The sequence below is a fragment of the Nanorana parkeri genome, unplaced genomic scaffold, assembly GCF_000935625.1.
Source record: "Nanorana parkeri isolate BGI_ZX_2015 unplaced genomic scaffold, ASM93562v1 scaffold1497, whole genome shotgun sequence".
NCBI classification, from domain to species: Eukaryota; Metazoa; Chordata; class Amphibia; order Anura; family Dicroglossidae; genus Nanorana; species Nanorana parkeri.
This window is the reverse complement of record NW_017307765.1, coordinates 336,607-349,315: the sequence shown is the minus strand read 5'-3', so window position 1 is coordinate 349,315 and position 12,709 is coordinate 336,607. Positions and strand designations below refer to the sequence as shown.

The 12,709-nt window shown below is 41.9% G+C and overlaps 1 protein-coding gene across 1 annotated transcript in view; it reads left to right on the top strand.

The window, feature by feature from the left end:
• Positions 1 to 342: 342 nt before the first annotated feature.
• Positions 343 to 12,709, top strand: part of C1QL4 (complement C1q like 4) — a 39,000-nt gene continuing 26,633 nt past the window's right edge. The window contains exon 1 of the mRNA XM_018570291.1: positions 343 to 1,030. Within this exon, the coding sequence (XP_018425793.1) occupies positions 479 to 1,030 (552 nt within the window). The 5' untranslated portion in view covers positions 343 to 478. The remainder of the gene's footprint in view (positions 1,031 to 12,709) is intronic.

The window sequence follows — 12,709 nt, the reverse complement described above, 5'->3', positions numbered from 1 at the left end:
CACCAGAGGTCGCTCTGATTTTCTTAAAGACAGTTCACACATCTTTACCTCCCCAGACCTCCCTTATCGCTTGCATCTGAGCAGAGTTTCACAGATGCTAGGAGGTGATGCACACATCATGCCCATATGAACTGGCATAAAGAAAGGCGCCCTGGGGCAATACATCTGCAGTCTAGACTGGGGAAGGCAAATACTCTATTAGGAAGGAGCAAGTTTTCACTCCCTGAACACGACCCATGGACATACTGAACTCTTGGATAAGTCGGGACTAATCCAACCAAGGACTACCTGTTTGGGTTGGACAGCAAGTGGAAGATTTTCACCTGCAGGAAGCTACCTTTGGCTCACATTTCTCTTCTGGAATTGCCTTTAATAAGTTTCCACCATTACTTCCAAAAGTGAAGAAGATTTCCTAGCCCTGGCAGCGTCCAGGCTGAGTCGTCGCAAGAGGGTGATTGGAGCGGCTATAGGGGTGGCCATGGTTCTCATCTTGCTAATAGCCATTCCTTTGCTGGTAAGCAGCTCAAAGACAAGTACCCACTATGAGATGCTGGGCAGCTGCAGGATGGTGTGTGACCCCTACACCCCCCAGACTGGAGCCTCGTCGGCCGAGTCCAGCCAAGAGTATGCCCTAATCTCACCCCCACCCCACCTGCAGGGGGCCAAGGCTGACCAGGGCAGGAAGGGAAAATCGGGACTCAGAGGATTACCAGGACCACCGGGTCCCAAAGGTCCTCCAGGGGAACCGGGCCGGCCAGGACCGCCTGGACCACCAGGTCCTGGACCCGGGGGATATGTGTCGTCCTACTACAGCCCTAAGATCGCCTTCTATGCTGGGCTGAAGAAACCGCACGAGGGCTACGAAGTGCTGCGCTTTGATGATGTGGTGACTAATGTTGGTAACTACTATGAGCCATCCACCGGCAAGTTCACCTGTCCCCTACCTGGCATCTACTTCTTCGCTTACCACGTGTTGATGAGAGGTGGGGATGGGACCAGCATGTGGGCAGACCTGATGAAAAACTCACAGGTAACCTAAGATGGGTCACTTATTTCTAGTTAACCCCTCAACACTTCTACTTAGCTAGCCAAACAACCTCATTTTCATGGCATGTCTCCTTCTTGCTTACATTAAGCTTCATACCTGTGACAACCGGTGCAGCTTCTGCCAACATGGTATTTGCACTGAATATAAAGTGTGACTTTATCACCCTGTATTATCATCATGGTCATCGCATCAGCTGTAACCATTATATATTCAGACAGCGCGATAGGTACCCAGGCTACGCCGTGCCAGTCTGATGAATGCAGCAGGTGTAGGACTAGCTTGGCAGGCAGGGTCACCCCAGGTCTTCTTCTTTCTTCTGAAATGCAGGATTAGCCCAAACAAGTCAGTGCACACATTAAAGATGAATGGAGTGAAGTTAAAGTAGAATTCAATTAAGTCTGCTTTACAACAGCTTGTGATTGTAGGTGCCCTATAGTGGCAATTACTTCCAGCAAAATGACTGCCAGGTTAAGTTTGGTTAATTAAACTGAGTTGTCACTAATATAAGGGGACTCATTTCAACAGGTGTACAGCACACTTTTTAAGCCTCCACTCATATGACTCAAATACTTCTGATTATAAGCGTCGGGTGGAATGAATCGTTTCGGCTTTGTGGTCTTCCTCTGAGCTATAAAGGTCACAAGAAAAGCATCACTGTTTTGCATTCATTTGTGTATTTATGTCTAGTAGAGGGTTCCCTGGAAATAGTCCATCTCCAATTATATCTCAGCGGGAGAGATAGCAAGTCGTATTCACATTGCTTGAAGTTTCCTCCAAATACCAAAGACTCTAACAAATGACAAATGTACATTGGCGTATTCGGATCCTATAGACAGCATGCTGGAAGACCTGGTCGTTTATATTCGTTTAATGAAAACATAATTTATTGCACTCTGATATGCTTTAACTAATAAAACTGACAGCACCGCGTATATATTACAATATTAGTATTTATAGAGGACACAAGCTAGTCGTCTAAACCCTGCCATCAGAAAGGCAGCAGAGGGGGTACAACAGGTTAGAGGCAAATTTAATGAGTCCCTATGTTTTAGGGCAAACGAATGAAGAAGTGATATTCATTAGATCTGATGTGCTGCCGGGGCAGGTGAGTAGAGTCTCAGTCCATAAGCACCATGGACAGCGACCTAAGGGGCTGCTCTGTGCTGGACCTGTCACTTACCCAGACATCCCAGAACTGGCACCCTGTCCTTACATCTGGGACCTGTTCTGTTCTGGCAAACAAGAAATACTACACCTTGGTTTATACATCCTTGAATGAGTTCTAGAAATCGGAACACATGAATTGGAACAAAAGTGGTTGGGGATGAGATGGTTATATAGTGGTTAAGGAGGAATAAAGACACAGGTCCATCGAGTTTAACCTATGTGGTTGTGTGTGTGTGTGTGTGTGTGTGTGTTTGACACACAATGTTAATGTAAAAAATAAAGAATATAGATTCTCTCTTATTATTTTGTTTTATTTATTTGGTCATGCCTAAGGCAAACTCCTGTTTATTCCGTCTGCACATGTATGGTCATCGAACTGAATCGTCACTCTTCTTTTTTTTTTTTACACTATATACATCTTTGTATATAGTAAACATTTTTAAAAGTGAGATCATTTTACTTTCTCTCCAGTTTTTTTTAACCAGCCATGTGCACATTTGCTTCAGATTAGTATTACATTGCATTTCACAGATAATATAAATTCACCAGAGCTCTTTTATATAAATGTCGCTCCCTTGGGTGCATTGTTCATATCTGATGTGTGTTTGAATAGAGTAATATATCCCCCATACACTGTGATCAATACGATGAAGGTAATATGAATGGTGTATTTGCACCGAATTAAACTCTTGTGCATGGCAGTTCCCGGCCAAATTATGAGATGACATCCCCTGGATGGAGGGGTAACGTGTCACTATGTGTTGCTCATTTGATGGCTGAAATGAGATGTATGACATTAGGGAGGGTGGAACAGCTGCTGCCTGTCCCTTGGTGCTCGTTAAGTGGCATATTTTGGTTTGGTTATTTGTTCAAGGTTCCTGTTCATATTTTGGTCGGTGTCTTTCCCCTCTTTAGCTGATCTTGTGAACAATGAGCTTCTTCGGTGCTGGCTGCCAGCAAAAGTGTCCCTGCAGTGTTTTCTTTTGTGGAAGCGCCACCTTTTACTATTGCTGTCCCTATGGTGGCAGAGACAGGAGAGGAGCCTTTATTTAAGTGACAGGGCTGCGCAGTGTGTGTGAAATGAATGACATGTTTTGTAGCACAGGAGCATCAACACAGATTAAAGAGAGATGTTTGTCGTGCAGTTTGAGCTGGTGAATATTTTATAGGGAGCGGAGGCAGTGATCTATATACTCCTCACTGATCCTCCAGCCTCTAGGATAACAAACTTGTTGTTTTTTTGTCTGCGGTACAAAGGCAATATCGACATGTTTAGGAGGTTTGTGACCTACCTGACATCAGAGGTGTCACTGATTTTAAATGTAAGCTGATTTAAAAAAAACTGCACAGTGAAAAATGATGGGTGATTGGTTTCCATGGGCAATAACTATACTTTTATTTTAATAAAGTTTTTGTATATCCTCCTCATAAATGATTTGATGGCACATCCCAAAACAGGAGGTTTTCATAAAACCTCAAGACCTAAAGCAAACCTGTCCTGGTGGAAATATAGGGGCTGCTGCTAAACTGCTTCCAAAAATGCTAAAACACTGGCTGTAATGCTAATCATCTGCCTTTAATATTCTGAGCTACTGGCTACAAACACATATATTTAAATCAGTACAGTCCTGAGCTGCAGATGTGTCCCAGGTTAGTGATTTAAAGAAAAGGTCATACAGATTGTTAGCCTTTTCTGTGGTTTGTGGTGGAGCCTCCATGCTTCTCTCATGACAGATTTACTTTAATCACTAGTGTGCCTCCATGTTGGGTTGTGTATAGTGCCCCTAATTGTCTTCTGTTAGGGTTACATGTATTGCCCTGTGTAACAAGAACGGATACTATGTGTATTCTAATTCCAGTACTGTGGCTAATAACAAAAAAAATGAAATGTACAGAAAGTCTGGCTACTGGCACTTTTAACAGAAGGTCAGCAATGGCAGCCCACACATTCATCTCTTTGTAGGTTTCCTTTGGCTGCCTGTGTGCCTTCCATAGGGATTAATGGTAGAGCATGGGCAATGCAACTAATTGTTTGTTAAGGGTTACAACATTTCATTGCTCTGTGTACTGTGTAATAGACCACATCTGTATCTGTACATGTAAGCTCTTCCTTCTCTAATTAGTAAATCACTCAGACAACTTCTTTCTCCAAAGTCTGCACATGACTTGGGAAGCAGCTCAGCTACACTGCAGTGTTATCAATTGAGTGTCAGTCTGAATATAAAGTACTAGAAATACAAGGGTAGTTGTTTTATTTTATTCTCCAACCTGTGATGGGAATATCACACATGGGAAGCACTCACTACAATACTCCAGATTTCCAGCCCCCTCCTCTCCAGTGTGTTAATACAAATTCAAGATGTATGGAAGAGCAATCCTTAACTGATCCTAAGTATATGTGTGGCCACTTCAAGGGACAATCCCTTCCCTCCTTGCCGGCGCAGCAGGTGAATGGAGATGATTAAGGAACGCGGTGTGCTGTGATGAAAGACCCTGGCTGGAAATGAGCCGGCGAGGAGAGGGTTAAAGAGCGCTGCTGCTGCCGGAGAGGTCAGCTCTGCAGGTGGAGGACCGGGAGGAGTCAGCCTGGGGGCCATTTATCAAGGCACAGGGGGCACCGGTGACAAAAGAAGGACAAGCCACTTGTTATTCCTGCAAAAGTCACAGGAGCGTCTCCGCAAAACAACTGCAGCACCGCGTTCTTCCATCTGCATCGCCTCCAATGGCTGTACAGACAACAGAGAGAGATGGTACCAGATCCAGGGCACTCTGGCCACTCTTCATAGCATGACACTTGTGATATGTGTATTGGCTCAGCAGAGCTCAAATACATGACAACTCTATACCAACAGTATACCAATTCTCTACAGAGTGTCTTCTCACTAAGGAGACAATTAGACATATCTATCTTTACATCTAAATATCCATCTATCTATCTATCTATCTATCTATCTATCTATCTATCTACATGTCTTTATCTATCTATCTATCTATCTATATCTATCTATCTATATCTATCTATATACGTATCTATCTATCTATATACGTATCTATCTATCTATCTATCTATCTATTTATCTATCTATCTAACTATCTATATACAGTACATGTCTTTATCTATCTATCTATCTATCTATCTATCTATCTATCGTATATAGATACATATAATAACTATTTAACTATAACTATTTTGTTCTAGACTTTTGATCTAGGCATGGTATCATCCTCCACTAGCATGACCTGACAGAGCTTGTTAGATGCAGTACATGTATATTTCAGATAACTCCATACCTGTGGGCTGTCTCTGTGGTACTCTTGCACAGTGTGTCAGGAAAACAAGGATACACTCAGGGGTGAATGGATGTCTTACAACTGAATCCAGCCTAAAGGCAGTTACACCAGGTACAGGGATGCTTTCTGAAAACTGCTGTATAGATGTCAAAGCTGCACTGGAGGCAGAAAGTGCTACATCCAGATGACCAATTACTGCTAGTTTGAAGAAATCTCTTATTTTCTCTGTCTAGAATAATGCTGTGATGAAGCTTTTACATAGTGTTATTAAAGCATGATAAAATTATTATAGCGTGAAAACCTGTATTTTACACAGTGGTACAATTATCATTGATGATATATACTGTATGAGATACATTTTAAATGTAGAACGTAAGCTACAATTAGGAAATTAAAACAACTGCAGGTAAATATATATTTATCTCAGTCATTTATTTGATAAACATGCATGTTTTTATACTGCACGTATAGTTAAATGTGTTTAAAATAAATTCCCATAATTCCCTGTGCACTAGAAACCAGGCAGAGGTTGGGAGGGCTAGCATTGGTTTAGTCACCAGGAACTGTAGGATGTAGCTATAGTAAAACAAAGGTCACGTTCACATTTTTCTTTCAATGCAACTCCAGTTTTACATGCCAGTTACTTACATTTAACATGCATTACCTTTCAACCCTATGAAAGATGTGCTTTGCCGGAAACTACAGCAAAGATGCAGCAAGCGTGTATATGAATGCAGCCTAAGGCCCTGATTATCTAAAGGTTGACTCAGGTTCCACTGAGGAGAAGAGTATTTAATGTCCCTACCAGCAAATCAAGCTTACTTGTATATGAGCATTTGAACCCCTGTGTACGCCCATGTACATTACCATGCATAGACATGGGCCTGCTCCATGGACAGATAATAGCTTAATAGATACAATTATTTTCCAATGGGGAGCAATTTATTTTGAATCTTTTCCAGCACATGGCTTTATATATAAAGGAATTGGGGTATTGAAGTGTTGCAGAATATTAGTAAAACTGTGAAATCAAAGCAGAAGTAAAGTTAAAAAAATTTAAAATTGCCAGAAGGTAGGGATGATTTGCAGAAGAGATATGTAAAGTCTCTTCTGCCGAAAAACTTCTTCCTCCCTGACAATGTTTTTTTTTTTTTGTGTGTGTGTACACTGTTGGGCGCATGTGCCTTGCAGTGTACACTCTCTGCTTATTCAGGTATCTTTAAGATGTTGTGAATGGGCCTGATGCCAGGGAGCATGTATCTCCTGAGGTGCATCATCACTGGCCACCCAATGGCCCAAGATGATGCCTAGAAACCAGGAATTGGTGGCAGTGGATGGGGACAGAGTGGGGGATTGAAGATGCATCACACAGTTAGAGAAGGGCACACTTGTAAGATCATTGTGCTATAATGTGTTAATATGCTCTGCCTACATGCACATTATGAAAAAAACACACCAGGCCTACAGTGGTTTACTATCACTTTAATTAATGAATTGCACCAAAATAAACCGTTTCCCATACTTATAATAAATGCATTATTTTATAGAAATATTGTATAAATTGGGTGCTTACACATAATAAAATGATAATTATAATAATATTATGCATTTATACAAATTAAAATTCTATTTACACTTGACTGCACTCCATTGATTTTAGCAGAGGGAGGCATTACAGACTACATATGCTCACTTGCATGTCTGTACCTGTACACCACAAATAAGTGAACCTTTCTAGAGACACATTCTAGAGAGGTCATATATTTCAGAGTCAGGCTGGACACACACTATGGTTGCACTGGTTGTGCTATAATATGTCTTAGTGACACTAAACCCAGGAGTTAAATCTTGAAAATACATTCATGTACCTTAAAGGGGTTCTAAACCCTCCCGTTTTTTGCCTATATCTACAGCTATCAAGCAGTAGATATAGGCAAACAGTTTTAAAAAAACCCGCTTTAACAGCGGTTTAAACCTACCTTATTTTCGCTGCTTGCTCCCGCCCCAGAAAACAAAACTGTTCGGGCGGCCGCAAAGCAACATGGGGCGGGCGCATGCGCAGTACAGATTCTTGGCCGGGAGACGAGCAGAGACGCAAGGTAAGTCTATGGACGTGTGCACCCGCATGAAGACACCATGGGATCAGAAGTGCCAGCAAGCAGAGAGGAGTCAGTGCTGGATCGGAGAGCCGCCGCACCGCTGGAGGGAAAGATGAAAACTACAGGAAAGAAGAAGATGATTGGATTAAGAGACATCATTTAAGGTAAGTGCTGACATTTAGGCCCCGTTCACATTGAGCGATTTATCGCGCGATTTTTGCAGCGATATCGCTCATATTTCCGCGCGATATCGCTCTATGTAGCTCCACCAATACATTTCAATGGAGCTGTTCACATCTCGTCGCTCAATATCGCTCAATATCGCTTGTAGCTCGTTGCTGGCAGCTTGTCGCTCCTACATGACCCTTTTTTCGAGCGATTTTGAGCGATATTGCATACAGCCCAATAGGAAGAAGTCGTGCGATGTCGCGCGACACGTCGCGCAATATCGCTCAAAGTCGCGCGATTTTCATGTCGCTCAGTGTGAATGGGGCCTAACATGGGGGGGAGGGATTTTTTTATCCTTAGGCCCCATTCACACTGAGCGACATGAAAATCGTGCGACTTTGAGCGATATTGCGCAACGAGCGATATTGAGCAATATCGAGCGACGTGTCGCGCGACTTTTTTCTATTGGGCTGTATTCAATCAGGACCAATATCGCTCAAAATCGCTCTAAGACCCCATTCACACTGAGCGACATGCAAATCGCGCGACATTGAGCGACATTGAGCGACGAGCGACATTGAGCGACATCTTCCTATTGGGCTGTATGCAATCAGGAGCAATATCGCTCAAAATCGCTCTAAAAAAGGGTCATGTAGAAGCGACAAGCTACCAGCGACGAGCTACAAGCGATATTGAGCGATATTGAGCGACATTGAGCGACGAGATGTGAACAGCTACATTGAATTGTATTGGTGAAGCTACATAGAGCGATATAGTGCGGAAATATGAGCGATATCGCTCTATGTATTGGTGAAGCTACTGGTGAAATGTATTGGTGAAGCTACATAGAGCGATGCGCGATTTGCATGTCGCTCAGTGTGAATGGGGTCTAAGGCCCCATTCAGACCCCATTCACACTGAGCGACATGGAAATCGCATGACTTTGAGCGACATCTTCCTATTGGGCTGTATGCAATCAGGAGCAATATCGCTCAAAATCGCTCTAAAAAAGGGTCATGTAGAAGCGACAAGCTACCAGCGACGAGCTACAAGCGATATTGAGCGATATTGAGCGACGAGATGTGAACAGCTACATTGAAATGTATTGGTGAAGCTACATAGAGCGATATAGCGCGGAAATATGAGCGATATCGCTGCAAAAATCGCGCGATAAATCGCTCAATGTGAACGGGGCCTAAATGTCACTTTACCTATTAACAAAAAATTTATCTTATTTGTGTATCACTCGGCTGTAGATCCTCCAATCATCTCTGAATTGGTGCTGACACGGGACCGAGCTTGGAGTAGTGGCTACTTTATAACACACACAGGGACTATGGGGAACAAAGTAGCCACCCTCCAGAAGGAAGGACAGTGTCAGCACCAATGCAGAGATGATTTGAGGATCTACAGCTGAGTGATACATAAATAAGATATATTTTGTTAATAGTTAAGGTAGTTGAATGTATTTTTAAGATTTAACTCCTGAGTTTAGTGTCTCTTCAATTATAAAGTAAATTCTGTACAAGGTCCTGTGAGTGTACATTATTAGCACTTGCAGAGAAGAATAGAGTGTCATCATAAACACTAATATTTGATCCATTGTTTTCATTATTTTACACTATAAATTAAACTTCTATTACATTGTAAATCAGGTATCTGTTTTAGTGAGGGTTTATTTTACAATGACACAACAAAATTATTAACAATAAATATGGGATTCAATATTTATTTATTTGTGAACTCCATGTAATGGCACATTTCTAAGATTACATATTTAGAATTATAACTGTTAAATATTTATTTTCAAACATAAAATCCATTTTTGCCTCCTCATGTAAGGCATAGGCAGTTACAACTATGGGGATACATTTATTGAATTTCTGTGTACAGAATGCAGATCTGGGTTTACATGTTTATTTTATGCTCATGTGCATCATATTTTGCTTTTAGTAAATCATACAAATCTGTAATGTGTCGCCCCAGACTGGCAGCTCAAAGAAGCAAGGGGGGTTTACAGAAGCTAAGAAGAGGAGAGAACAGAGGGAGGTCATAGTCTGTAGAAATGCTGGAAATGGGGAAGTGATACAGGAACTACAGGCTGTGAATAGTGGGATAACCGTCTGAATATACTGTATAATATAAAGGGGTTGAACAAAATTAAGGCACCATTTAATCCAGTTATGTGTGTATTAAAAATCCTTAAATGTGGTTAAAAAGAATTCTAGTATAGGTAAGTCAATTTATGGCATTTCACATAAGTGTATGTTAATTCTGAATTATGTTTTTGAGTTCAGCTTCACAAAATATTCTGGCAAATAAACAGCTTTATGTATTTATTTATTTATTGTAACTGATTTTTAGCTGTTTGTCTGGTCTGGCCCTATACTTTAAATTGTAACTTAATAACACATTTTAAGCCTTTGGGGGTTTTTTTCCCTTTTTTTCCTGTTTTCTCACAGTGGGGATAAAAGTGCAAGAAATGTTATAGTATTTAAAATGGCAGTGGACAGATGACTTCTGGGCAAGATAATAGGGACCTATAAGGGACCTTAGGTATCTTCAGTTATCATCTTAAAGTGCAACTGAAGCCAAAACATTTATTTTTTAGTTTTGGTCAGAGTGGAGAGAGATTAGAACTGGTTTTATTGCTGTCTGTGTCTCCGTTAGGGAGATTCACCCTCTCTATTTGTCTTGGTAACCGTAATCACTGAGAGTGAAACAAAATCCCAAATTTGGGGATTGTCATCAGAACAGGAATAGAGGGGAAATCTCTCAATGGGAACACTAGCTCTGGTGACTCTGAGGGTTTTCCCTCGTTTTGGAGGGATTTTCTTTCACTTCACTATTGTGGCTCTCTGAAGAGAAGTAAAATGACATCTCCAGAATGGAACAGATGGCAATATCAAAGCTGACAGGGGTTATTACTCTCTCTTATTCTGTCCATCACTAAAAAAAGATTTGGCTTCAGTTCGACTTTAAGTTCCATAGGGGCCCCACAACCTGGGGTGCCCTAATATGCACACAGCAACTTTATCTGTGCACTGGGCCCTGGGCTTTACATTCTCTGCTTCACTATTGGTCGCTTAATGTGATGTGTAGTCTCATTCACTAATAGTAAAGTACTGAGTGCAGATTTCCTTGATAAAATCCATATTTGCATATTAGAACACCCTGCATTTTTGCCATGGGATTATGCTTGCCATAGGTGCCTGTTAGCATGTCAATATGTTCATTTATAGGGGTTAATTCCTTACAGGCATACATTAGAAAGTAATTAAATGTACTCTGTATTTTTTAGGCATATGGTATGCTCACTCTCAGGTTCATATGAGGTAAACTACTATAAAAGAAAAAAATATTCCTGTTATACTTGGTACATGTGGCTTGTAAACTCTTGTGCATATCCAAGTCTTGATTCTGTCACTCCCATTGTGGAAAATGTGATAATATTTCAGCTGCAGATATGATTTAGTGTCAGTTTACTCCGTCCCACACTTTTCATGTTATTTCTATAACTAATGTAATGTAATCTACTGTTATAATTGATTTATGTCCATGTGCAGAGGGTGATAGAAATGTAAAGTGTCAGTTCACTTAAAAGTGATATTTTAGTAATAGGTCAAACCTTGGTGGGCTAAGTTAAACACTTGGATTTTCTTTGTCTTGAATGCACCATCCAGCTAGGAGCTTTTGGTGCCCTCACCCACCTTTGCCTGTTTACAAGTGCCCATACACTGTACGATTCTCGTACGAGAATCGCGGGAAATCCCGCGATCGTACGAGAATCGTACAGTGTATGGAAGGCGTGCGACCGTTTCTACTGGACGGTCGCACGTCTTACATCGAACAAGCAGGCTGGAAAACCCGCCGGGAATCGTACGATTCTCGGCGAGTGAGTGGCCTGCTTGTTCGACAACTGACGAACGGGCCGGTGTTCGCACGCGCACACTGCCCGTTTGCCGTGCTTGCAAGCCCGCCCCTCATTGCAGTCATCGCAAGCCCGCCCCTCAAGGGGGCGGGCTTGCGATGATCGCAAGTACGATCTGCCTGTCCAAGATGGGCAGATCGTACGTTTTTTTAAGTACTTTACAACCATCGCAAGACTAAGGTCTTGCGATGGTTGTAAAGTGTATGGCCACCTTAAGGGTGCCCACACACCTTACTATAATCATACGATAATCGCGGGAAATACCGCGATCGTACGATTATCGTAAGGTGTGTGGAAGCCGTGCGACCTCTACTACTGTAAGGTTGCACGACTTTAAACTTACGGACATGTTTGAAAACCCGCCGAGCATCGTATGATGTTTGGCGGGTTTGTGGCATGTCCATACGATAACAGCCGTACGGGCCGGTGTGCGCAAGCGCACACTGCCCGTTCGCCATTACGGTCATCGGAAGCCCGCCCCTCAGGGGGCGTGGCTTGCGATCATCGCAAGTACGATCTGCCTATGCAACATAGCCTGATCGTACGTTTTTTTAAGTACCTTACAACCATCGCAAGACAAAAGTCTTGCGATGGTTGTAAGGTGTGTGCCCAGCCTAAGTGTGTTTTGGTGTCTTTCCTACAATGAAAATAAATAAAAACCCCTAAAGGGAGGGTGGGGACCCATCTTAATGGCAAGTGTGCAGATCCAGGAATTGAAGTACAGAGATCTCATCAATTAAATCCCCTGAGAGTTATAACAAAATTGTAATTGATATTAGTTTTGGGTGGACTCAACCTTCAGTATGCAAATTTATCACAGGTAATTACAATTAGCATTGATAAGTATACATTTAGCAATGTCTGTGATGACGTAATGAAGGCTTTTTATTTACCTGTACATTTTATTAAAAGAGAATTTCAAATTTGCTTAAAGCCCAACTATGGGCTACAGAAATACTAATGTCGTGGCAGCCCTCCCTGCGCTGCAAGAGTTAAATTTGTGTT